The 27,758-nt window shown below is 41.7% G+C and overlaps 1 protein-coding gene across 2 annotated transcripts; it reads left to right on the forward strand.

The window, feature by feature from the left end:
* CCDC138 (coiled-coil domain containing 138) lies at window positions 1-27,636 on the forward strand. 2 transcript variants are annotated; one of them, XM_081003066.1, is made up of 15 exons: window positions 1-426; window positions 1,293-1,353; window positions 2,285-2,423; window positions 2,624-2,721; window positions 4,578-4,756; window positions 5,434-5,592; window positions 7,251-7,370; window positions 8,664-8,741; window positions 8,829-8,936; window positions 10,573-10,737; window positions 13,406-13,522; window positions 14,588-14,780; window positions 18,553-18,729; window positions 25,958-26,096; window positions 27,390-27,636. In XM_081003066.1, the coding sequence occupies exons 1-15, from the start codon at window positions 361-363 to the stop codon at window positions 27,559-27,561; spliced, it is 1,971 nt and encodes a 656-aa protein (XP_080859192.1). In that variant the 5' UTR covers window positions 1-360; the 3' UTR covers window positions 27,562-27,636. The 2 variants fall into 2 exon arrangements, with proteins under 2 accessions (XP_080859192.1, XP_080859193.1); XM_081003067.1 differs by lacking the exon at window positions 1-426 and adding an exon at window positions 471-682.
* The last annotated feature ends 122 nt before the right edge of the window (window positions 27,637-27,758 follow it).

Raw genomic sequence — 27,758 nt, forward strand, 5'->3', positions numbered from 1 at the left:
TGCGTGGCGGGGGTTGGGATAGATGACCTCGGGGGGTACCTTGCAACTATACAATCCCAAGGCAGGCAGCTCCTCTCTTGTACATAGAAATGGGACTACCCTCCGGGGAGTTCCCTCCCCTTCCTGCGGCGTCAGAGAGAAACTAGCTGATTTCCCCTCCCGCGGAGGCGGGTGAGGAAAGGAGGGTCTTAGGTCGAGCGCGGCCTTCGAAACAGGCCGCGCCGCCTCCCGCTCCTCGTTGTCCGTGGCAACCGCGGTAATGAGCGTCTTCGCGCAGGCGCCCTTCGGCCTCTCCTCGGGCCGTTGCTGTGAGTGGCGGAGGCGGCCGCGGGCTGCTTGACTGTCTCTGCCCTTCCTCCAATGGCAGCTTCCGCCGAGCTGAGCCCCTCAGTCGAGCGCTGGAGGAGACGCTACCTGGCCGGACAGGTGGGGCTCCTGCGGGCGGGAATGCGTGAGGGAGGGTGGGCCGGCTTGCGTGTGTGGAACAGCTGCCTGGACAGGAGGGCAAACTGCAAATGCGTGTTCTTCCATTCACACGAGACGCGGGGTAGGACAGGAGTGCTGCCGGCTTCGCCCCCACCGTTCTCGTGTAGCACTTTAATTCCGGCCGCTCACCTGTTCGGTTCTTCAGGTGCTGGGGGCTCCCGTCCCCCGGAAAAGCCTTCAGCCTGCAGACCTAAATGTACAACGATGAGTTGCTGTTTGCCTTGGGTTGGGAAGCCACTCTGCACATGCCCAGAGGCATACTCAGGCCCAGAGGGGGGCCCTGGCTATTTCCAGCTGTTGAGGGGCCCCTGTCATTAAACAAGCAAACAAAAAGATGCACAAAACACTTAAAGAGTGAGACTTAATTCGATTTCTTTGTTTGTTTGACAAAGGCTTTCCTAGCCTTTTTCTGTGCGCATACACAAACTGGCAGCTCTAAACTGAGTGTGTGTGTTAAACATTTGGTCCGATAAAAACAAGTTGTGGAACTTTCTGACAGATACTTGCCCCTTTGTATGAAGACCAGTATTTGAAATGTCTGTCTGTTTTTACTCCCCCTTCTTAGTGTTCTCTTACTATTGTGTGTGTGTGTGTGTGTGTACACACACAAACACACCGTTGGCTAAATATTTTGTTCAAGGGCTGGCTTAAGGAAAACACTTCTGATTTCTTGTAAAGTTTTAATGGAAAACCCTTTCCTGTTTAAAGGTGAAATGTCACTTCAAAACAATCAAATAAACAAACATTGTGTAACAGGCCAGCATATTTTTGATGTTAGTAATTATAGAACAAAATTCTTCTTTTAGAATAATTCTCTGGATGGAGCACAGGCCAAATGCAAAAGTAGAAGGTCCCTAATATCTACAGGTAAGGCATTTTAAAAGGTGTTTGATCTATTTGTTTAAAAGAATTCTTATTTTTTTATATGAAAAGGTTAGGAAAATAGAATGGGGATACAGTCTCTTATCGCAAGGACACATTTCTTTTCTTTGGCCTTTTCTGTCTGACCTTCCTATGCCTTTTAATCTCTTATTCTTTCCTAATTCTTTAGTTTGCAGCCTGCAGACAAGTACCCATTCTACTGAACCTAGAAGTTTTAGGTGAAGCAGAAAGTTAATAATTTGGGAGTTTTAGACTGGAAGTAAGTCCCACTGAGAAGATATGGTTAGGATTGTGGGCCAGTGCTCCCATGCTAACAAACCTGGGAATACCTTTAAGAGCAGGTGGTCTCGATGTTTAAATCAGAGAGTAGCTGTTCTATTGTGTCAAAGTCTTGCGTTCCCAGTCATTGCGCACATCCCTTCCAGGGCTGAAATTGGTGCGTGTTTCGGCGGTCGCCCATCAGTTGGATGCTTGCAAAATGGTCACCGCCTGTATACAAAATAAGAGCTGCTGATAAGCATTTCTCAAACTCATTCACTCTGCTGCATTTCCTATAGCAAGTGCTTCTGTGCAACATGCTCAACACAAAAACTCTTCTCTCCAATTCTCTATGAATTGTGGAGGTTGGGGGTATTTTTTCCTGGCAGCAAGGTGTCTTTTTTGAAGTGGGGAGTGGACAGGTTGCTAATCATTATAATGGCTACATATTAAACCAGTTGCCAACGCTGAAGACTTCCTAGGATTTGCTCCTTCACCCAGAGTTCGCTCTCCCTAGTCCCAGATTTGTGGAGACTAGCTCTTGCGATTAGATGCATGTTTTAAGGTATTAGCAGGGTTTTCAGGTACTCGTGCTGGGTACATTAGCAGGGTGGCTCTGTTTTTCTAATTAGCACAATCCTATGTTGTTTCCTTGCAGAGAAAATGGACAGCTCACTTGATGATACAATTGCATCGTTACTCAAATGCTCCTCAGAGTTAGAATATACTGGCAATAGAAGAAAGCAAAATACAAAGCGTTTTTCAGACACTTCAAAGAATGTTAAAAACTTAAGTCGGTAAGAAAACCATTTTACTCTTTGACCCAGTCTTTTCTTTTTGCTGTAAAGCATACCGCTGAGTCTCATCATTGTACTTTGGAATAATATATTTTAAGATCTGAAAGTTTTATTGGATATCCTTCCCACTGTACAAGGAATGTGAACGAACATTGTTTTATACAGTGTGTAGCTTAATGCAATCATTTTGTGTCTATTAGGCAGGGTGATGAGTTGGATTCTTTATATGGTTCAAGTCAGCATGACATACAGCCTGAGTTCATTGGAGATTTTCCCAGAGACACATATTCAGAATCAGGTAATCACATTCTTATGAATTCTAATACAGCTCAAAGGAAATCTCATTTGATAGCCCATTCACAGCTTGAAATTAAATGAAATATGTAACTGGCAGCTCAGCTGACATACTGCATGATTTTTTTCTAGCACGTTTACTTCAGGATTGGTAGTGACATCTTATACGAGGTAGACTATGCCTATGCCCCCTCTCTTAAATCACATCTTCACAGGTGAAGTTTTGTGTTAAATTAGTTGGAAAGCATGGTGGGTAATTTACCCTCTCCCCTCCCCCCCCCCATTACATGGATGCAACAGTGGCAATGATTGCTGTGCCAACGGGGGAAGCATCTCTTCCGAATTCCAGACAGGTGGGTGAGTATCCCTTTGTTCTACTATTGGAAGTATCTTGCCTGGCTGGCCTGTGTTCTTCTACACATGGGCAGCGGAACATAACCCTGTGTTGCTAGCTACATAACGGCTCTTTATATGCAACAAAGCAATGTATTGGAAGCATTTCTAGTTAACTGCATTTTTTTATGTCCAAAATTTACAACAGTAAGCATTGCTCTCAGAGGAAGCTTTTTCCCCATTTGAGATGAACCAAAGTATACCTCTAAACTGGAGATCCACTTAGACTTCTGTTCTGACCAAGGCAGAATAGTGCAGGACTATTACTTCTCTTGACTGGGACACTATACATCTGTTGATGCAGCCTAGATTAACATTAGCTTTTTTTGTTGCTTCATCACACTGTTGACTCGTGATAAGCTTGTAGTCTACTGTGACCCCAATATGCTTTTTGCATGTACTGCTGGCAAGCCAGATGTTCCCCACCTTATATTTGTGCGGCTGGTTGTTCCTGCTTAAGTGTAGAGCCTTACATTTGTCCCTATTTAAAGTCATTTTGTTAGTTTGGGCCCAGTTCTCCAATCTGTTGAGGTCGTCTTGAATCCCATTTCTGACATTTGCTACCCCTCCCAGTGTGGTGTCATCTGCAAATGTGATGAGCAGCCCTCAATACCTTCATCCAAGACAGAACCTTGCGGCACCCCTCTTGTCACTTTTTTCTAGGATAAAGAGGAACCATTATTGAGCACTCTTTGGGTTCAGTCAGTCAACCAGCTACAAATCCAGCTACACCAATACGAAACAAAAACCTAAAAAACAGCATAGAGCGCACAATTCCAATAGTCAACTGCAGTCTAAAATGCCTTTGCATAGTAGCTGTGATAGCTTTTCAGAGTCTAAAGTGGTAGCCAGACATCTGTCTGCCAAGTAATAAGACATTACAGCTTCAGGATGAGATTACATTGAATATCATGACTTCTCATTCTGGACTTCTCAACAACATTCAGTAGCTATGGTATCCTGGGCAGGTTCTGACACCCAACTACAGTTCCCCATTACATCTGATTTAAATGAGGCAGAGAACATACTAAATTGGTGTGTGGGATTAGAAGCACTAATGAGAACCAAGAAACTGAAGCTCAGGCTAGGCAAGGTGGATGATTTGATGGTGGGTGCATCGATCAACTTCGGGGGGGGGGTCATCCTTTTCTAGGACAGATTCACAGTTTTCAGAGTGCTCCTAGATATGGCTAGGTAAACCTATAGATGAGTGCTTTGAAGGTCACTTCAGACTGGTTCACACATTATGTTGAGTACTTGATGTATTCTCAACAGAAGTAGAATTGTAAAATGGTCGAGTTGGAAAGGACCACGAGGGTCATCTGGTCCAGCCGCTCTGCAATGCAGGAATCGTTTGCCCAACGCAGGGCTCAAATCCATGACCCCGAGATTAGGAGTCTCATGCTCTAAACAGAGGAATGGTACACTGAGCTTCTGAGTATGTCTGTGTCTGTTTTCACCCATTAGACATTACTCTGCCATCCAGTTTGACAGTGACCACATCTTGTGATTACGATAGTGGTGGTGAACCAGCAAGAGAGAGAGTGAGAATTCTTGAAACCCAAGAACTAAATGGGAAAAACTTGATACCATCTCATTTCAGTCAAATCTATCGCGAATTATCTATCATACATCAAAAGCTGCAGGTAAAAATCAATAATGATCTATCAGTAGGTTTTTTAAAAAAATTAAAAGTAGAAATTTTAATTTAGTGTACATCATGTATGTTTTCTTACTGTTTTCTGTCCTGCAGTGGCATGACCTTATTTTTAATACTATGTTTCTGCTTTTCTAATCAACAAATTTTCCTGAATTATTTGGTTGTTTAGATGTTGCAGTGCTATAAACATCAGTTTTAACCAACGTTTCCAGTTTTTTATTATTGAATTTTACATCTGTATTAAATTCCATCTATAATGTGAATATTAAAGTATGTAAAATACTATTTCAAACTGAGGAAATTCAATTTTTTTACCAATGTTTGATCTAGGCTGTCATATAAAAATGAGTAACCTTCAGTACCATATGCAGCTAATGTGGTTATGACTGAGTTACTTTAATTGCTTACTTCAGCCTTCTTTGCTATATACGAGCTTATTAAAACAACCTTTATTGTTACCAGTGATCGGAAAAGATTCAGCTCTGCCCTTTCAGGCCAAAGGTACGTTAAGGAAGGAAGGCAGACTAGCGCATCTTTTGTGGAGTAGTCATTTCTTCTGACACTTAATTGCAGGGATGACTTACATTTAAAAAGAAAATGCTGGATTTTATGAAAATTTACTCACAGTACCACAGTTTGTGCTCCTCTTCTGTTCTGATGCAGCAAGAAAAATTAGCCCAGGAGGAATATGCTTTAAAACTTGAAAGACGTGAGCACTGTTTGGCGGAACGAGAGACCCTGCTTTGTAGACATGAAGCTGCTTTGACCAAGATAAGAAGCGTTGAGGAGGAAGTTCATACAAAATTTCAAATTATGAAAGAGGTATGGGTACTTCTAAAAATGCTTCTTTACCAGGGGAAAACGTTTCTGGCTAAAATATTCACAAAGGTGGGAATTATTCTCACATCTCAGCTAAGTAACTCTCATTACTTGATACGTAGAATTGTAGAGATGGAAGAGACCCCAAGGGGCTTCTGGTCCAACTTCCTGCAATGCAGGAATCTCCACCAAAACATACATAAGCCTTGCTCTAGAGACTGATGTATATTTTGCTCTAGGAGGCTTAGTTTGGTCAGAATCAAATATACACTTCCAGAGTTAATGCTAAATACATTACTTTGGGTAAATGAGCCACCATGGCCATGGGTGTGTGTGTGTGTGCAAATTTGTGTTCCAGGCTTTTTGGACTTTTCTACCTATGTACTGTCTGAAACCAAAGGGACACATTGGTTGTCAGATGTGTGTTGTTCTTTTTTTTTTAGCTCTCCTACCCCACTAACAGTGCACCAGAGGAAAATATTCCTTTTTAGATTACCGCTCTGTCATATTCTGTATGCTGTAGTGCCGCAAGTACAATTTCCCCCAGATAATTTATGCGATCATACAAGTTTATACTAAAGAAACAATCTAAATTAAAATAATTGCGCTCCTTTATCGCTTGCAAGCCACATTCAATCATATCACAGGGTGATAAGTCAAGATATGAACAAGCTTGGTGCACCCACAAGCAGTCACTTTCATCCTCTTATTCTTGTCAGGCAGAAGACAAGCCCCCCCCCCCCCCCAGCTCTTGTGTAAAGTGTAAAGTGACTGGTTATAGGGTCAGGAAGCTCATACAATCATCCAGATGTAGCCATAGCAGCTAATTATGAAAAGGCATAAGGAAGAGAACTGGGAAACATAACAAGTAGCATTTTGGATGATCAAGAGACATAACATCTGGCTATTTAGGAGGGTGTTCTGAGGAGGGTGACTAGAAAGACAGAAGAATGAGAGGGATTGTATGGCCAAAGCTTAGTCACGGGTAGTATGGTGTATAGACATTATCCAAAGGACTGCGCAGGAGGTAACTGAAGTGCTTATATCAGAATTTGGACATTCAATATATATAAGGTAAAGGGACCCCTGACCATTAGGTCCAGTCATGACCGATTCTGGGGTTGCGGCGCTCATCTCGCTTTACTGGCTGAGGGAGCCGGCGTACAACTTCCAGGTCATGTGACCAACATGACTAAGCCGCTTCTGGCAAACCAGAGCAGCGCACAGAAACGCCATTTACCTTCCCGCCGGAGCGGTACCTATTTATCTACTTGCACTTTGACATGCTTTCAAACTGCTAGGTTGGCAGGAGCAGGGACCGAGCAACGGGAGCTCACCCCGTCGCGGGGATTCGAACCTTTATATTTCACTTGGCATTCCTAAGTCTGAATCTGTACCTGTCTCCTAAGTCTGGCCTGTACCACTGAGCAGGGTACTTATGTGAGCAGCGCAATGACAGATAAGTTCCAGTTTTATCTTCTTTTAGATTTTTCTTTTCTTTTCCTTCCACCTTACTCATCTTAAGAGTCTTGGATTCACATTATGTCAAGAATGTTGACAGGGTGACTCATAGTTTCAATGTGATTTTGGACACTTTAAATGCTTTCAAAAACACAAAACTGCTAATCCTTTTCTTCACAAGTTCTTCATTTTATTTCTAGCAACATGAAGCTGAAATTCAGCAGTTGTCTGAAGCTTTGAAAGAAAAAGCAAAGGAAAACAAAAGGCTTAAATCATCATTTGAAACTTTGAAGGAACTGAATGATGCTTTAAGACAACAGGCAAGTGTTTTTTATATTGTATTTTTATGTTGTGAACAGCTCTGAGATCTACAGATGAAGGGCGGTAAGCAAATTTAATAAATAACAATATACACACAAATCAGGCATTTTAAATGTTATAAACAGATTTTTTTTTGTTAAGTGTTCTAATACTAAATGGTTATTACAGTTTCTGTTAGCTTTATGGTGTATGGGTGATGCTGGGTAAGAAATATAGTCACCAGAATAGTTAAACGTAATTCACACGTTACCTTACACTAGCCTAGTGTAATACTATCTTCTTGAAGAAGTCTTGCAATTCTTTTAAAAGCATAGCTTCTGCACCAGAATGTTTGCACCTAATGTTGTAGTTGCTTTGCTTTTGAGTTCAAGTGCTTCTCTCTCTGTCAGCTGTGCATTTCAACACTTGTGGGTCTCTTAGAGCTTCAACAAACTATGGGGTACCCTTCTTTCTACTGCAGGTTGGCTACATCTGTTCTGTTTCAGGAGCGTTTGTCTGACTGGGGGAGCCTTGGCCCATTGTGGCTCTTACAAATATTGACCACAGTTTAAAAAAAACCAAAAACGTACTAGTACCTGTCAGGCACCCAGAATTTTTAAGGATGTGAAGTTGAGGACTCCAAACCAGAAAGGGCAGGACTCACAGGGGGAGCCCCAAATGTGCTTCCATCAGATGAGCCTGTGGCACTGCTGTCCTCAAATTCTGAGACCCAGTGAGACCAGATGCTCTCCAATTCTTATCGCAGTAGGAGGCTACTGCTGCAGGATGGACCTCTAAGCACCTTCCAGTGCAAGCAGGGCTGACAATTGGAAGGCAGCTGTTGCCACTCTATAGTTCCCAGTCTCATTTTTGTTGCTGAAGTTCTGCATTCCGGTAGCACAGCCTGAGCCTTGTACCCAGCTGGAATTTTGCCTCGCCTCACCACGGAGCAGGACATTGCTTTTCAAAAATGCCACAGAAAGGATGCAGTCACTCTGAAGTGATTCGTGTGTCTTTCATCTCGGCACTAAAAAAATGACGAGAAAGCATGTTCCTTGGTTTCAGCAAAACTGACTTCTCCATAAATGTGTTTAGAATTGCAGCTGCAAACTCTTGGCAGCTTGTTCTTTGCATATGTAAAGGAGGATAAAGGGGTGACTCTAGTTCTCTTCATTCTAACAAGCCGTGAAGGGTGGGGAGGACTTACCCAGACAGTTTTATGAGCAAGAGAGGAGATATTTGTGAACCGCCACTACATAACAGAAAAGTTTTATCTATAAGGCTTGGCTCAACGTCTTCCACTTCTTTTTTAGCTAAATGACGTAAGTGAGCAAAACAAGAAGTTGGAAGGCCAGTCTCGAAAGGTGCAAGCTCGTTTAGAGAATTTGCAGGTAATATTTCAATATGCTTTGTATTGTTTGTCAGCTTTGCAGGGAAAGAAGTCTAATGTAATTTCTTTTCATTCTGTCCCGTTACAGCGGAAGCATGAATTTTTATCCATACAAAAATCTAAAGACGCTTTCCACACAGCCCAGGAGCGAAAGGTTATCAAGCCAGAAAAAACAATAACATCAAAAAGTTACAAAGTAAGCTGTACACTATAGGGGGAAAGGGGAATTCTGTATGTCTATATTGATAAATGTATCTATATTTATTGATATTTGTCCAAAGATATACAAAAGTTCATAATCAATACAAAGTATCTTTTTATAATACACTGAATGAAAAGAAATGCTTAATCTATAATGGAATGGAGGCAGAAAGAAGGAAAAGGGGAAATAAAGGAAGGAAGGAAAAGTGAAAGGAGAGAGAAAGAGAAAAAATGAATAATAATAATAATAATAATAATAAACAACTTTTATTTGTATCCCGCCCTCCCCGGCCAACACCAGGCTCAGGGCGGCTAACATCAAATATAAACATTGATATAAAATCAAAGAATAAGTAAATCACCTCTTAAAACAAGTCAGGATTAAATTAAAATCTGAATTAGATGGCTTTCTGCAGGATTTGGGTTGGGAACAGTAAATGCTCATCAGGCCCAACTGTGTATGCTGATCTTATATGGGCCTGTGAGAATGCTGCGAGGCCTCGTTCATACTAATTCTTATATACAAAAAGGGAAGGGGAGTCAGGCTGAGCCCTGACCAAAGATAAAAAGACTTCTGGTTCTCTGTCCTGCACCTTTGATGTTTTATAGTGCTTTTAATTCTGTTGGGAGCTGCCCAGAGTGACTGGGGAAACCCAGCCAGATGCACGGAGTATAAATAATAAATTATCATCGTCTTCATCATCATCTAATTATAGAATTCACTCATCAACACCCAACCATTTTATTTTCTGTAAGTCTGAAAGTCAATATTTTTTCAGTATTCAGTTCCAGATTTTACAAGTTCATTTTCTCTTTCTCTTTCATGCACAAGGACATGTTGGTTTGGAACTGCTATATTTTATTGAGAGGGGAGTTGTAGGGTAAATAGTACAGTGGTACCTCGGGTTACATACACTTCAGGCTGCAGACGCTTCAGGTTACAGACTCCGCTAACCCAGAAATAGTACCTCGGGTTAAGAACTTTGCTTCAGGATGAGAACAGAAATCGTGCTCTAGCGGCACTGCAGCAGCGGGAGGCCCCCATTAGCTAAAGTGGTGCTTCAGGTTAAGAACAGTTTCAGGTTAAGAACGGACCTCCGGAACAAATTAAGTTCTTAACCTGAGGTACCACTATACTCTTGAAAATATTATTTCCAAATATGTCTCCCATTTCAATAAGCTTGGGTTATATTTAGTTTCTGAGAAGACACTGGCTGGTGTTAATTGAAACTGAAAAGGCAAAAAATTGTTTTCTGAAAACAAGGAACTTGTAATGAGAAGAATCCCCCCTCCCCAAAAAAGAATAATGACATACCTCAACAGAGGAAGGTAGTGGAAATGTGTTTAGAAATGTCATAAAAAAAATAAAAAATACTTGTCCTCCCAGTGTCAATCCTGCAGTAATTCTCATCCATATATATGATGCTGAGATGGAGTAACTTTCCTCTTCTTCAAACCAGTACATCCCCATTATCCCCAGGCAGATTTGTATATGCTCTCAGTGCCCTTGATGCAAGTCAGATGTGTGTTGCAGTGCAGATGGCACAAGTCAGTGCACGCTTTAGATAGTTATCTCATGGTAAAGAACTTCTTCAAATTGTGCCCTAAGAGATTCACTTTTATGTTTGCAGATACCAATTAATTCACACATATATGACCTTTTAACGGTGTTAATGGACTGGATCTCAGATCAGCACCTGAGCAAATTGGTAGCAGAGGAAGAGAAAGCTTCTGAATGTCTTCTGACAGGCGTGCTTGCTTCCAGCAGAAACTACACACAGGAGAAGTGTATCAGGGTAGGGTTCCTCCTTCCTACATCTTGTTTTACAGTAAAACTGCTTGTATTCTATTTGGATGTGTGTCTAACAACGCTGTAGGCCCCAGAATTCGTGTTCATTTTCATAATACTGAGCCATGTGCTCTCCAAACCTGAGCTATTCAGGTTCACAGGGTGTAGTCTGTGATATAACCTTATGTATGATTGCAGCATTTCCATATATACAAACGTTGCTCATCTTGATTTGGATGCTATCCAGGCCACTCTGATTAATGATTTCATATCATTGTATAAAGGTTGTATCCAAAGTTAGTCATGCTAAGAGTAGTTAGTCACACACATTAATTACAGGGGGCCTTTAGTGAGTATGGCTAATGTTGAATATAATACTTTTTTTCCAAGTAGAAGGTGATATAAAATTACAAAACAAAGGTATTTTGTGTATCTTTAAGCTCCAATCCTAAACACTTACCTAGAGTTAGCCTTAATGGACATAGTGTGACTGACATCTAACGTAGGATTTCCCTGTTAATTCTGTACACATGTGGGACATGTGTTCTATCTACCAGGTTTCATACAGAAACTATTTAAAGCCTATTAATGTCGAAACAACTTCAGACATACTGTTTGTCAGAGGAACACATTTGTGAGCATGTGGAATGTTGGGGCCTTCCGTTGTAGTTGGAAAAATCTTAACTGCAATAAATACTTCATTAACTGGATTTTGCAATCTCCATTATAATAAACATTAGCATCTGATCCAGCAATCTGTTCCAGATACAGTAGTTCAAATGCATGCATAGAGATCTGCTGCCCAGAATAGAATCCCCATTCCCTGCATTAGTGTTACTCTATCAATCACTTCCTATAATCCCAGATTAATTAGATTTCTATACCACCCTTCATCCGAGGATCACAGGGCAGTTTACAACATACAGTAAAAACACAAAAATACCTACCATAGTAACAAACAGAAGCACCCCACCCCAAACACAGTTTAAAAGGTTATAGGCCTTTTAAATTAGCCAGTGGCCTGGGAGAAGAGGAATGTCTTTGCCTGGCGCCTAAAGGTATAATGAAGGCACCAGGCGAGCCTCCCTGGGGAGAGCATTCCACATATGGGGAGCCACCACAGAAAAGGACCACTCTTGTGTTGCCATCCTCTGGACCTTGTGGAGAAGGCACACAAAGAAGGGCCTCCAGTAGTTGTTGCTGTTATTGTTATTGTTATTGTTGATTGAATTTATAATAAATAAGGGCCTCCAGTTATTATTATTATTATTATTATTATTTATTGAATTTATATACCGCCCTATACCTGGAGGTTATGATTGCATGGTCCAGGTGGGTTCATATGGGGAGAGGCACTCCTGATCTGTTAAAGGCTTTATAGGTCAAATCCAGCTCTTTGAATTGGGCCTGGAAACTAATTGGCAGCCAGTGCATTCGGGCCAGAATTGGCATTATTATATACTTAAACTGTCTTGCCCTGGTGAGCAACTTGGCCACTGAATTCTGCACCAGCTGAAGCTTCTGAACTGTCTTCAGAGGTAGCCCCATGTATAACGCATTGTCGTAATCTAACCTAGAGGTTAGAATATCCCCTCGATGGGCTATTAAAAAGCAATCCAAGCACACGTGTTATGATTTATTTTGGCAAAGTAGTGATTAGATGTGGCATGAATACACCTACGATGTAGTGTGTGATCCTAGAATTCTGTCTGAAGTAGCTGTTGTTGAACTTGTTCCTACTTGCTTTGGGTAGGTGCCTACAAGGCTCCTATTCCAACAGCTGTTGGCTGACATGTTGTTCCTTGTTCACACCTCGGCATGGAGAAAACACCTGGAGTCAGTAGCACCCACACTCTGGAACTGGCGGTGCTTTTTCTTCCCTAGTTGTGCTTTGGAAACATCACCTAAGGTAACAGAGTTGCTCAATTGCTCCCAGTTGTTGCCCTTGCTGGTGGTGGCTAACAGAAGCCCATAAGAGCTGTCCTTGAGCTCTCATGTAAATAAATGCTGCCTACAAGAGTCTCTGTATGCTTCTGTTGCTCACTGGGCCCCTCCCAGATGGCACTCTCCAACCACATTGTGTAGTGTGTTGCCACAATAGCCTATACATGTCATTTGACTCCACAATCTCCTTCAACCTGTGGAGCATTCCCTTACATTGCTAATGTACTCAAAAGCCTTACATTGTGATATTAATGATAGCTAACTGATACTTCTGTGTTCAGAGGCATGTAAGATGCTGGGGACAAACAGCAGCTGCTGCTTGCATGCCTTGTTTGTGCACTCCGAGGAGTATAGAGAGAGGACAGGACTGGGGTTTTTTCCCCCACTAGTAGAAAAATGGGAAGTTTCTGCAAAAAAAATATTTTATATAGTATTGTCTCTTTCAGAATTCCAGAATTTAAAGATAGCAGTATTAGCATTGACAATAGCATTGAATTTGTCTGAATTACTAAGCAAGGCACGCTCTTGGAAGTAAAGAAACATTCATGGTGCTCGTCAGCCAACCATGTTGCTGGTTTTGTCTTTTTTTGCTTAGGTAATTTTCATGTGAAATTACAAAGCATCACAGGAAAAATATCCACTGGAAATAGCTTGCAAATAGGATCTATCAGTAGGACCCAAATTTTGGAAAGAGAAAAAAAAGACAGTAATGATATATTTGTGTTTTCCAGTTTTTGCCTCTAGTTGCTGAACAGTTTCAGTGGATGCCCTTTGTGAATCCTGACTTGCACATGCATGTGGTTAAATTCATTTACTGGGCAATCAGGCAGTTAGATGGAGGCACACAGGTAAGAAGTATTCATGCAAAGTAGTTCATCTGCATTTAACACTGCTTCTCTGCGGAAGGTTCCATGTTTTACTTGATCTGAATTTGACCCGGAGTTATTTACAGTGGTGCCTCGCAAGATGAAAAGAATCCGTTCTGTGAGTCTCTTCGTCTAGCGGTTTTTTCGTCTTGCGAAGCAAGCCCATTGACGGATTAGCGGATTAGCGCTATTAGCGGCTTTTAGCGGCTTTTAGCGGCTTTTAGCGGCTTATCACCTTATCGGATAAGCAGATAAGCGGCTTAGCGGCTTAGAAAAAGGGGGGGAGGGGGGAAAAAACCGCAGGAACTCGCAAGACATTTTCATCTTGCGAAGCAAGCCCATAGGAGCTTCATTTTGCGAAGCACCTCCGAAACGGAAAACTCTTTCGTCTAGCGAGTTTTCCGTCTTGCGAGGCATTCGTCTTGCAGGGCACCACTGTATTATCATTTATATGTTGGGTAAATTGCTTCCAATACTAATGTACTTGCGTTTGCAATTCTTTTGCTAGGTAGAAGATAGTTATTTTATTGTGAATAGGGTGCCCAAATCAAGAACTTGATATTGCAGGAAAAGCTAGAATTCTAGATTTAACCACATAACCTTTTCCAGGTTTTAATGTACCTTACTTCCGTGAAATGCATTCATGGCCAGGATAAAGCTACATTCCACTGAAGTCAGTTATAACATGCTATTAATTCTTTTATATAGTAGGCTTTTTTATACACCTATTTCAATTTTTGTTGGAGTCTCAAAAGTGCTGCTTTATAGATCATCTGCGAGTGTTCTTCTCTTGGTGCTCTTGCTATCTGAAGTGAGTGTCAGTCAAGACAAGACAGCCTTCTGCATAGTGGCTTATAATATGGTGCTCACATATTGCTTGGTGTACTTTGATATTCCTTTTTCCATCTGGACAATACGTCTCAAATGTAAAGCATTTGAAACATGAATAATGTTGATGAGACTTGTTCAGAGTAAATTAAATGACGTTTGCATTTATCTAGTGGAATGCTATGTTCACTTCATACAGTTTTATTGCTTGTATAACAGTATGCAACAATGACATCAACAATGAGAAGACTGGGTGAAGACCTGTTTAAAGGTGTTGTGCCGAAGGGATGTCAATATATTTCTCCTGAACATACTACCGATCCCAAGCCAAAGTCCGCAGCATTCTTTAAAAGCTCCAATTTGCCTTTAAGACTTGTATCAACCTTAATTATAATCAAAACAGTGACGCAAGGTAAGTTCTACCAATACTTTTGAAGTCTGCATGAAGCATATGGTGTCTCCAACCATACTTAAACAGCAAACTACAGAAAGATACTTGTTCCGACTGACTGACCCGTGAAGTAAATTTGATTTATTTATGAAGATATATTTCTGTACCACCCTCCATCAACTTGGTTACAGGGCTGTTTATCTCAGAATAAGGCGGTTCAAAACATCAAAGCCATTCTCACAAACATATGGCCTAACCAGCAGTGTCAAAACTCAGAAATCACTTCACCCATCATTCTTTAAAAGCCTGGCAAAAAAAGGTAGGTTAAAGAAACTTGATTTTTAAAAATGGGGTGGGGGCTAAAGTATTTCAATATGTATTTTAAGGGGTAATGGCTGCAGAACTTCTAGATTTTTGCATGTTTGGCAGCCCAAGAGGGCCACAAACATAAACATACAGTATAAGGGCAGTTCTGCTAGATCAGGCCAAAGGTCATTTAGTCCAGAATCCGGTTTTCCACCATATGCTTCTGGGAAGGCCTCCAAGTGGAGCTTGAACAGTAAAAGCTGTTGTTTCCCAGCAAGCGACATTTAGCAAGATAGTGCCTCTGAACAGGGAAGATCTGATGAATATTCATTGTTAGATCTGTCCTCCAAGAGTTTATTTTATCCCCCATTTTTTAAAGCCATTGGCTATCATCCCATCTTGCCGCAGTCAAAGCCATTGTGTTTGTGCAAATTGGTACTGTATGTAAAAGGTAAAGGGACCCCTGACAATTAAGTCCAGTCGTGAATGACTCTGGGGTTGTCGCACTCATCTCGCTTTACAGGCCAAGGGAGCCGGCGTTTGTCCGCTTCCGCAGACAGTTTTTCCGGGTCATGTGGCCAGCATGACTAAGCCGCTTCTGGCAAAACCAGAGCAGCGCATGAAAACACCGTTTACCTTCCCACCAGAGTGGTACCTATTTATCTACTTGCACTGCATGCTTTCGAACTGCTAAGTTAGCAGAAGCTGGGGCCGAACAGCAGGAGCTCACCCCGTTACAGGGATTCGAACCGCCGACCTTTTGATCGGCAAGCCCAAGCGGCACAGTGGTTTAACCCACAGCGCCACTGTATGCAGGCGTGATTAAATTTCAATGATCACCCATCACATTAGTGAATGTGAATTTGGATTTTAAAAAAAGTTTTGGAAGAAGCAAGCAAATGATGGGTGGGAGGGAGATCGGGGTAAGATAGTGGATAAGCAGTTGGCACAAGTGATCTTGGAGATGTGGTTAGAGGCACTGAGTGGTGCTTCTGTATGGAATGGAGAAGCTTCATCCTGTGAATACTGGAATATTTTGATAGTCACTGTCTGCATGTGTTTGAACTTACTTCCATAACCAGGAAACGATAGAACAGGAGTGGGGAAGCTCTGGCCTTTGTGCCTAATTAGATCTGGCATAGGTCCCAGTTTGGCCTGAGAGGTCATTTTCCCCAGACCATTGCCCACCTGCTCCACACCTGACATCAGGTGTGGGGCAGATGGGGACATGGCTGCCGGTGCCCCGTTGGGAGCCTTCAAGTGCATTCCTGATTAGGCAGAAAGCCTCTCCTGCCAATGCACCATCTACTGATAGGCCAATCCTAGTTGACTTGCCCTCTCCACCAATCACCTGATAGGAACTCAGTTTAAATGCCCTGGGATTGACCACACAATTGAGTTTCCCCATGTGGAACTCCATAGCCAGCTGGTCCGTGAAAGGGCTTACAAAGAACTGAGCAGCACTGCACTGCTCTTTGAAGCGCCAATAACCAGCTGATCAGCAGCGCTTCAAAGCACCACACAGGGGTCCTTGAAAGGGCCCTCTTTCCAATTTGGTCTGTGGGGTAGGGCCGGATCCATCTCTCCACCCCCTGTGCTAGATCCTTAGGGCATGGAAAGTTAACAGTCCCCACACCTAGAATCTGTAAATATCGTTCAGTTCGGCTTGCCATTCTGAAGCCACTGAAAACTATTTGTCACAAACATATTACTGATAACGTACCGGTGATCTGTAGGTCATTGATTTTTCCTTAGGTGTACTCAAGACAAGGGATGGCGAACCTGTAGCTTTCCAGGCAGTGTTGGACTACAACTCCCATAAGCCCTGGCCAATGGCTAGCTGGGACTGATGGGAATTGGGTGTTGAACAACATATGGTGGGCTACAGATTCTGCACTCCTGCTCAAGGACAAAATGATGTTTTGGCCATGAATACTCCCACACCTCTTCACCTTTCTACAAAAATAAAACTTGGTTTCTAAGATGGTTATAGTTACACCTAAAATATTTAATATACAGGAACAATTCTCTGCCATCCTACTTTAGTGTAGAATCTGTAGATAAAGTAAGAATGAATATACAATATAAAAATGCCAGCATAGATTGGTACATAATTCTAGATGGTTTGTAAGTAATGTTTTGCTTTAAAGTCACAATGCAGTAGGGGGTATCCTAATTAAGGTTTTGTAAATTCAGGCATGATTCAGTTTATGTAATCCTTTAACGCAGTAGAATAAGTGTTACTGTGGTTTATTATCATTACCTGAAATCTCCAATATTTACTTTTGATGGAATGCCAACATACCAAAAATAGCAAAGGAAACCTTTCCTCAGTCAAATCTTTGGGAAATTAAAGGGGGCTTAAAATGTTTTTAAACTCAGTCAGTAGTGTTTGAACATGAATGCAATAATTGATTACCAAAAGAAAAATGTGGTTGGGATTTATATAGCTAGTTAGTAAATGCATCTTTGTTTTTGTTTCGCTAAAATTGAGGGCCGTCCAGCACAAAGCAATGCTATTCCTTGAATTGTTGAATAAAAGCTGCACAGCAGCAGGTATTCAGAGGAAATTAATGCCACTAACACCTTGTTTATAACTGAATGTTACTAAAGTTATCATTTAACCTTTAAATTTGGAGAAATCATTTCTTTGTGTAGGTTTAGGTTCCAAGCATAGTGAGAAGCGTTCAGCACTGTGAATGCTAGGCAATGCCAAGGCTTTATGAACTTTGGCTTCATAAACAGCAACAACTCGGCTTCTGTTACATAAATCTAAATAGGTAAATCCAAAAAGGGCATGAAATGGGTGCTATAGGACCTTCTGGCTTCACTGACAACAGTTGTTTCCTGTATGTGCTGCTATTGTTTTCTATCAGAGTAGATAGAAACCGATTTTATTTTTGAAACCTAGGGGTGGTTTGGTTTTTTTAATTGGATTATTAAAATTTATAGAATGTTTTTTCTTAATAACCTGGTTAAAATTAAATCTGAATACAAACCATGTTACAAGATCTCTGGGCCCTAGGTTGTGTCTAAAACGGTCAAGAGGGATAGTCAGGAATGAGCAAAATTTTTGATTCTAATGATTCCCCCCACCCCTCTTTTTCTCTATGTTTTTATTTTATTTAGATTAAGGTTGGATTTAAAAAAAGATATTTGGCATTAAGTTTTGAATCTCTTTTTATAAACTAATAACATTTATTTAAAATAATAATAAACATTGTAAGGACAGCAAATGTGAAAAATGGAACATTTTATGGTTATTTGATTTAATAAAATATGAGTTGTAAATATGATTTCCTTCTAGTAAAAAAAAAAAGAATGAACGAGGCTAGGCCTTAAATAAGCAACGCACTATAAAGACATTTTGTTTTTGATATCTCGTTATATCAGTATTGTATAGCATCCTCTTTTGCCTTGCTTGTTTGACAAGTGACCCAAAATAGTGGTGCGGTTTTACTGTTTAAAATTCTAATGCATTTTCTAGCTGATTACCTGGCTCAAGCCTTTGATTCCCTTTGCGTGGATCTGAAGACGGATGAAGGGAAGGCCTTGTTTTTGGACTACCAAGCTGTGCCTATTATCTTGAGTCATATAAGAATATCGAGTAAAGGTGTTCTTTCCAACGCCGTTGACAGCTTGCTTCAGATGACAACGCAATCCAGTAAGTGTGCTAAGTGATGATCAACATTTTCATACTGCTTTGCTCAGCTTTTCTAAATTGCAGGTTTCCTTTGAATTGGCCATTTGCTTGGTCGTCTTATTTCAAGAGTCGCTTCCAAGTAAAACAGGCTTTACACCCCCCCCAAAAGTGTCTTATTTTAATGCTTTCATTAATGTTTGGTGCAGGCAAGCTAGTAAAAGGGGGGGAAATTATTTTCTGTAGATTTAATGCTTAGCTTTCTACTTTTCACACTGAGAGAGAAATCAAAGCGATGAAGAAACCAGTAAGTAGACTTCTCTTTAAAATGCAACAATCCCCTGACTTTTACTTAGCCTGTTTGGTAAAACATGACATGAGTAGGGTAAAGCCCATTCTTCTCCTTTCCCAGAAGACATCTGTCCAACGTGCACAGTAACTTGCCGTAGGAAACGGTCTAGAAAAATAACTGCAAATGATTCACCCATGAATTTAGTGGGAGGATACAATGTTTTATCTTCTTCCTCTTGAAACATCTGTGACTGTACAAAAGGAGTGTATACCAGCCTGAATAACTGTCAGCATCGCCCTTGAGCCAGTGTCACCAACTGGACTCATCCACTTCAGCCCCGACTGGGCTAGGCGAGCTGGGTAGCACTTCCAGAGACCACCTTCTGCACAGGAACAGGTCAAAGTGCTGTGGACTCACAGCTTAGCGTTGTGAGCACCGGATTCACTCCAATAAGAAGACAGTCGTCGCACAGCAGAGTATAGCAGAGTATAAATGACTCGGAGAGCAGCTCTGTAGAATATCTTCTTTTATTCTATCTACAACTATACAAACTATATACAGAGCTAAATGAAAAAGCTGAACTGCACTGAGTGTCTGCAGCTGCTCTTAGCAGCAACCTTATCTATACACACAATCTCTAACACTCAGTCTCTCTCTCTCCGACACACTGACTGACTGACTGACTGACTGACTGATGTTAGGCTGGAGCGGAATAAGTAGAGAGCAGAACACCGCCCCTCCTCTCTGGAAAATCACCAGACTCATCAGCAGATTCTTGGATATGGGAGGGGTGAAATCTCCTCAATAACATCTTTGAGATGCCTGATGTAAGCCCTATGTGTGTTTCTAACAATTTGTGAGGGAGAGGAGTAATCAAGATTTCACTTGCTGTCCCCAACATCTACCATGCTTCCATGTCCATGCGTTGGATATCATGTTGGAATAGGGATTGTACATTGCGCTAGTCTCCAATTGCATAGTCTCCACTGGGGTGGCCCTATTCAGTGCTTTTCTAAAAGAAAAAAATGGTGTTAGTACTCACCATGAAGTTGTTACAGTAAAGGCCACACTTTTAACCCTTGAGTACTCTGTAAATTCTTCATTATGTGAGGAGGTTAGACATGCATATACCGTATTTTTCGCTCTATAGGACGCGCCAGACCATAAGACGCACCTAGTTTTTGGAGAAGAAAAAGAAGAAAAAAATATTCTGAATCCCTGAAGCCAGAACAGTGAGAGGGATCGCTGCGCAGCGATCCCTCTCGCTGTTCTGGCTTCAGGGATAGCTGTGCAGCCTGCATTCGCTCCATAAGACGCACAGACATCTCCCCTTACTTTTTAGGAGGGAAAAATGGCATCTTATAGAGCGAAAAATACGGTATCTGCATGGAGGAGTGTTTTGTATACAAGATTACTTTGTACAGCATATCTCATATAACTGTCTTAATATGTGAGATATTTCCATTGTTACCTGAAAGAATGGGCTATATGATATCCTTCAGTTTTAAGTGGCACCTAACTTTGAAACTGTTGCCTTGAGTCTATTGGAATGCAGTCGTTTCAGTCTCTCGAACTGCCTGCTGCTGGATAGACTCTTGCACAGAACTAAGTCAGATCCCCAGATGTGCCTCCAACCACATAGAATAATCCTTCTGCATTAAAGACCTGCAGCTAGTTGAGCTAAGAAATGGAGAGCTCTTATGCATTCCTATGCAAACCAGCCTGCTTGATCTTCCACTCAGATAAATCACAGCTTAGGACTCATCCCACGCTTTCTGCCTAGGGTGATTATGCTGTTTTATCTTAACCAGGAAGTATTACTCCTTTTTATCTTCAGCCCCCTACAAACTAATGTCAGGAGAGCAATTTTTGTGCACGTTATATGTTGTTGGGTGTGCTTTCCTTTTATTTCAATCGCACAAAATGCCCGGAAGGCATGATAGCTTAGGACCTTTGGTGAAATACAGCCCAGAAGCAAGTCTCCTCGCAGGTAACCAGGACTTCTGACATCACCCATTACCTGGTTTTGTACTGAGTGTTCACTTGATAGGGGGTGGAAGTGAATCCCCCCCACTATCTCTAACGAATGTGCCCCTATGATGCTTGTGGTTGTTAACCCTGACAGTTTTTAACATTACAGTGGTACCTCGGGTTAAGTACTTAATTCGTTCCGGAGGTCCGTTCTTAACCTTAAACTGTTCTTAACCTGAAGCACCACTTTAGCTAATGGGGCTTCCTGCTGCTGCCGCTGCGCCGCCGGAGCATGATTTCTGAAGCAAAGTTCTTAACCCGAGGTACTATTTCTGGGTTAGTGGAGTCTGTAACCTGAAGCATACGTAATCCAAGGTACCACTGTATTTTAATGGTTTATTTAGTGTTCTGATGGTCGAACGTGAACTGATGCATTGCAAGCTGCCCTGGTGTTTTAATGCATAATTAAATAAATAAATGATTTTATACTTTTTAGTTTTAAGTGCACACTCGAAACCTCTTGCACGCACACCAAAAACATAGAATGTGGCTTATAGCAAAAATAAAGATCATTAGTGAATGAGTGTGGCGTTCGCCCTGCATTTTGGAGCAAAGTGTGAGTGTTACACATTCAGTAACAAAAACCTGCCATAGCTTTTATTGTTTCCCATGGCTTGAAAACAGCTTGGAGAGCTGCAGAGAGGAGCAGAGTCATGCAGGGCGAACTAGATTGGAAAGTGGAGAGACCGGGTGGGCTGCGGAGGATGGAGCTGTCGGAATTTAAGAAACATAAGGTGAACTCCACCAACCATGGCTTCTGGGGCAAGCAGTGTGAGAGACAGTAAAGAAAGGCTATTGCAGAAATTATGAAAGGGGAGCGGGGCAACAGCCACATGACCAGGATCAGTGAGGTTGAAGAATCATGGAGGGTAGATGGCTGCTGTCTGGGTGAGAGAGTGGCAGATGGAACAGGAGAGACAGTCAATGGCACTGGAAGAGAGGAAACCAGAGGGTGCTCTAAAGCCACAAGCCACCAATGGGATGCTGAGGACAATGTAGGGGTCAGTAGACTGGACTTTTCAAGGAATAACAAGGGGCTCTGAGAAACAGAGGACTTGACCTTGGCAGAGCAAGGCCTAAGGTGCTGTGCAGTCAATCTTGTGGAGCATTAGGTTTCTTAATTCTTGCAGAAGGGCATCAATGAGGACATTTAAAGGAGATACCTAGCTAGATGGAACTACACAGCATCATCTACAAATTAAATCCCACCTTCTTCTTAATTTTTATTTTTATTATGTATTTTGTGTTTTTATATTGTGATTTCATCTTGCAAACCCCCCTGAAACCTGCGGGTATAGGGTAGTATACAAATATAATAATAATAATAATAATAATAATAATAATAATAATAATAATAATTAATGCCTTCCCACCGCAGAGCTCCAGATCCAAAAAGGTCACAAACAGCTGAGACCCTTTGGTGTCATCCGTCAAGGTCCCTGGATATAGTCAGGAAGGTGGTTTGTGCCGGGAAGACTCCTCAACTAAATGTAGCAGATGGAAAGGCCTATATACCTATTTTGGAGAGTATTGGACCTGCTGTGTGCTAATGCAGCTGCCCTCACCCCACCCTTTTACTTGCAGCCCCGCAATGCAGTGTGGAATTTCCGGGTTGTTTCTTAAGGCTCTAAAATATATCCCTTTTTCATACAGTCGAAACACCCTCAATTTTTTAGAAGAGTACTATTATACTTGTGTCAAAAGTTCTCCCAACAGCCGGAGCCACTAGAGGGAGTGTGCTTGTTTTGAAGCTGCTCATGGCCGGAGTTATTGGCTTCTTCAGCTTTTAAAGATGTACTCCACCTGTTGGCATTTCTTTGTACTCTAAATCCCAGTAAAAGGGGTTCTTGGTGGAGGATAGCAAGAAAATCAGGGCAATGCTTTGCCTTGGGCTTGTTGTGCACACTCCCCCTGCTTCAAGAAGAACACAGTGCCGGGCTCACGCTTCAGGCTGTTTAAAAAGATGCACCTGCACAGGGCTTTAGCTGTTTCAAGTTGCCGCACATGTGAGCGATTGAGCACATTACACATTGACTGCTGCCTTTTATTTGGCATGGCTCTTGCACCAGACTCTTGTTAAAAGGTTATAAAGGGCTCAGATCTGTGTAATGGTCCACTAGAACCAAGCGTTGCTTTCCCTGCGCAGAACATGGGTCCTAGTCAAGCTTGTTCTGGAATATTGAGCTTCTGGCATTTTTAAAGAACAGTTACCGCTTTTGTTTGTACGATAAAGTGGAAACATGCCTGTTCTTAGCCAGATATTTTTCTTCCAAAAGGGTCACATTTTTATTCTTGACTTTGCCAAGGTTGTAGGCAGATGGCTTCTGCTTAGACCATCTTCTGCGTAGCGTTAACTTTGTTTCAAGAGTATAAATGACAGTACAGGCAGCGCTGCGAGGGTTAATCCATCACATCCTTTACTCTTCTAAAGGGCAGGTGCGAATTTATCTTGAAGAGAAACATTTGAAGCAGGAGCAGAAGAAATAATTTATAGCTTATGTGGGATAAGCAGTGAAACATCTCTTTAAAGGATTCCCTTCCTTTCCCATCCTGTCTCCCTTTGTAGTCTTCCTTCTGATTATTCGTCTAGCATTCTCATTCTCTTCTAGAAGCCGAGCCCGGCATTCAGCCAATGCGGTGCTGCTCTGTGTAGTGCAAGGCATTGCTGAGCTGTCTGAACTCATGGCTGGGGGTTTTCATCTGTCTTGGAGCCTTAAAGAGCTGTTTTCTTTGAATAAAATCTCTCTTCCATGAGAAGCCTGTTTAGTATCTACCATCCTTTTTGTTGTTGTTGTTGTTAATGGCCTTCAATTACTGATACTGCTTCTTCCTGCTTTACTGTGCTGCTTTAGATTTTGCTGTCTTTATTAGGATTTGCATTCCTATGGCATCAAAAAAACAAAGATCATGGCCACTGGGCCCATCACCTCCTGGCAAATAGAAGGGGAAGAATTGGAGGCAGTGGGAGATTTTACTTTCTTGGGCTCCATGATCACTGCAGATGGTGACAGCAGTCACGAAATTAAAAGACGCCTGCTTCTTGGGAAGAAAGCAATGACAAACCTAGACAGCATCTTAGAAAGCAGAGACATCACCTTGCCGACAAAGGTCCATATAGTTAAAGTTATGGTTTTCCCAGTAGTGATGTATGGAAGTGAGAGCTGGACCATAAAGAAGGCTGATCGCTGAAGAATTGATGCTTTTGAATTATGGTGCTGGAGGAGACTCTTGAGAGTCCCATGGACTGCAAGAAGATCAAACCTATCCATTCTGAAGGAAATCAGCCCTGAGTGCTCCCTGGAAGGACAGATTGTGAAGCTGAGGCTCCAATACTTTGGCCACCTCATGAGAAGAGAAGACTCCCTGGAAAAGACCCTGATGTTGGGTGTGATGAGGGTACAAGGAGAAGGGGGCGACAGAGGACGAGATGGTTGGACAGTGTTCTCGAAGCTACCAGCATGAGTTTGACCAAACTGCGGGAGGCAGTGGAAGATAGGAGTGCCTGGCATGAACTGGTCCATGGGGTCACGAAGAGTCGGACACAACTAAATGACTAAACAACAACAGCTGCTAAAATTCCTTGCACCAAGACTTTTGTTTTGCCCAGATTTGTTATCCCAAGGTTGCTCTACCATGAAAACCCTGGCCTTTGAGTAAACTATCCTGGCTACAGCCAATTTTACCCTTCGCCACTGCAATTTGAACATCAAATGCTGCATTGTAGGTGGAGCTGGGTGGGTCAAGAAGGTAGCAGGACATCTTCCAATAACAAGCTTTGAAGCAGACCACCCCTCTAGAGAGGAAGACGGCTCAAACCATGTCAAGCTGTCAACTGATCTCAGCTAAACTGAAGATCAGGGTTTCCATGGTAGAATACCTTGCCACATGTCTGGAAAGTAGACTGGCTGTTCTTCTGGTGTTAAAATTAAAGCATTTGGGCCAAAATAATTTCCAAAAGAGGCTTGAGTAGTTGTGCTGGCCTATTCACAAGACTGGCCAAGAGCATTTAGAATCCAGTTCCTACACTTTCAAACTAAGGAAAATTTACTTTGTTGCACTAGAGAAAGAAGAACTTACGTAGACGCTTGTTCAGGCTGTTTCCTAACCAAACCTAGAAAATAATCAACCAGAGGTACAGCTTAAGAGTGCCAAGCATCTGTCCAGAAACAAGAAAACCCATTTTCACAGCTATTACCCAGCAATCTTTGCTGCTAGATACTAGTGAATCAACCAATCTTTCAGAGAAACGAGTGAGATGGTACATTTTGAAGAAGCCAGTAAGTGCACTACAGATGTACAGTGGTGCCCCGCAAGACGAATGCCTTGCAAGATGGAAAACGCTCTAGACGAAAGGGTTTTCCGTTTTTCAATGCGCTTCGCAGGACGAATTTCCCTATGGGCTTGCTTCGCAAGACGAAAATGTCTTGCGAGTCTTGAGATTTTTTTTCGCTTCCCCCCCTTTTTTCTAAGCCGCTAAGCCTTTAATAGCCTTTTAGCAGCTAAGCCGCTAAGCCTTTAATAGCCGCTAAATTGCTAATAGCGCTAATCCGCTAAGCCGCTAATAGGGTTGCTTCGCAAGACGAAAAAACCGCTAGACGAAGATACTCGCAGAACGGATTAATTTCGTCTTGCGAGGCACCACTGTAGAATAATTCTACACCTGTCTACACACATTATAATTGATTCTATAATGATTATCGAATCAGTTCATTTTTTCAGCTCCCTCTTCTATGCCAGGATATATGATGTTCTCATGTTCTGTACTTAAGGGCTGCAGGGTGCCTGTGCTTGAATCTGAATTTAAGAGTATTCTTCTAACGTTGGAAGCTGTGCAATATGCTTTACGTGACTAGTTTTATTAATTTGTTTTAAAAACCTTTTTCTTCCTTTTTTCAACTAATTATAATTATTGGTCACTGTATTCTACAGGGTTTTTGCATCCGTTTCTGGAAGCTTGCAGTAATGAGACCTTTTTTCGCACTTGTTCACTGTTGCTTCGAAACCCTAAGCTAGATACACAGATACTGGAAAAACTTAGTATTCTGCTGCAAAAGCTCTCAAAAATTAAGTAAGTCTTGTCAACTTTTTCTTATTATCCAGTTTTATTAGCCTCTCTTTGTCATCTTTTTCAACCCATTGTCAGGTTCTTGCATTGTGTAATAGGCACATTAACTTTATTTCCCCCTCAGCATCATACTAATATTTAAGAGGAAATGATGACAAATGAATTGTGATCTCCACTTGAAAATAATAACTGTAGGTAAAAAGTGAGTGGGGTAGGGAAAAGTTCCCAAACTTTCAAATGTAAGCCTTAAAAATCTTTGTTTAAGCTAAAGAAATATTTTTAATTATGGTTTCTGAGACAGTATTACCTTAACCACAATTCCACAGTTCATGCTTTGTTAAAATATAATAATCGGTAAACATTTTTGTTAGTTTCAACAACCTGCCTTCAGAAACTATGGTCTGAAGTTGGCTTTTCTTAAGTGAGCCATAGTTAGTATTAACCATAATTACTGTTAATCACAGACGAAGCCACAGACTGACTGATCAAAGAGCTAAAAGCTTCTAAACTCTTCCTGGCTGTGTGTGTAGGCAGAGCATATGAGCAATGGTTTACACATGTTTCGCTAAACCAGTGATTGGTAATCCTTGCACCTAGGGGCCAAATGTAGTCCTCTATTCCCCTCTGTCTGGCCCTTAGGATTCTCCTCAGACCATGGCCCATTCCTCAGGCCACGTCCCTCACTTCCCTTGATGCCCTCGAGTGCTTTTCCCTCACTGCAATGTGTCTTTGAACTATGATAACATCTGTTGTTTGTGTGGATGGGAGGGTGTGTGTGAGGATAAACCTCTAGCCTTTCTGTGACTGGAATTTAGCCTACAGTACAACTGTTGCTCCACCCACATTTGCCTCTGGCCACGCCCACTTTTTGCCTCTTACCCTACTGGCATGTGGCCCTCAGAAGTTTGGCTATGAGGAAATACAGGCCTCACATTTAAAGTTTCCTCAACCCCTACTCTAAATCATGATCTAGCACGATGTGCAAATTTGGCTGCTGTTGGCAGATGCCATTGTGGGATAATTTGTAGACACCTTTATTTAACAAAAAGTTTTCTGTGGCTTTACACTGCTGTTAAGTCCCTTTATCTTACAAAGCTTCATAACGAAAACCAAACACATCTCAAATCTACTACAGTATCTGTTAATAATAAGAAAGGCATTTATTTTTACTTCAAACATTTTTCAGATTCTATGTAACTTGTAGTGTTCAGATATAATTGAAATTCTTCCCGTCCTTCAGAGTGATCAAAATGATGTTCCTTCACTGCATAACATTCTTGGAAAATAATCTTACAGGGGCAATAAGAAGATGTTTGAGCTGTTCACGATTCACCTGATGATTCAAGAGCTACAGAGGACAACGCATCCAGATCATGCTTTCTTATGTATTAACCTCAACTCAATTCTCTTCAATTTGGGACTGACAAAAAGCAACCCCAAAAGCAATAGTCTAAATGGGAGCCAGTAACAGATTGCATTTTATTAAGACGTTTTCTGAAGCGTGTTGATTCTAAATGAATAAATGAAGGGGAAAATGTCACAATGGACATAATCTTTTATGCCAATATGCTCCTCAAAATAGGCCAAGGACAGTTCGCCATTTTATTGAATACTTGATTTACCCACCCCCTTTAAATATTGTAAGTTTTACAGTGGCCATGATCC

The sequence above is a fragment of the Podarcis pityusensis genome, assembly GCF_964106645.2.
Source record: "Podarcis pityusensis genome assembly, chromosome: 4".
Lineage (NCBI taxonomy): Eukaryota > Metazoa > Chordata > Lepidosauria > Squamata > Lacertidae > Podarcis > Podarcis pityusensis.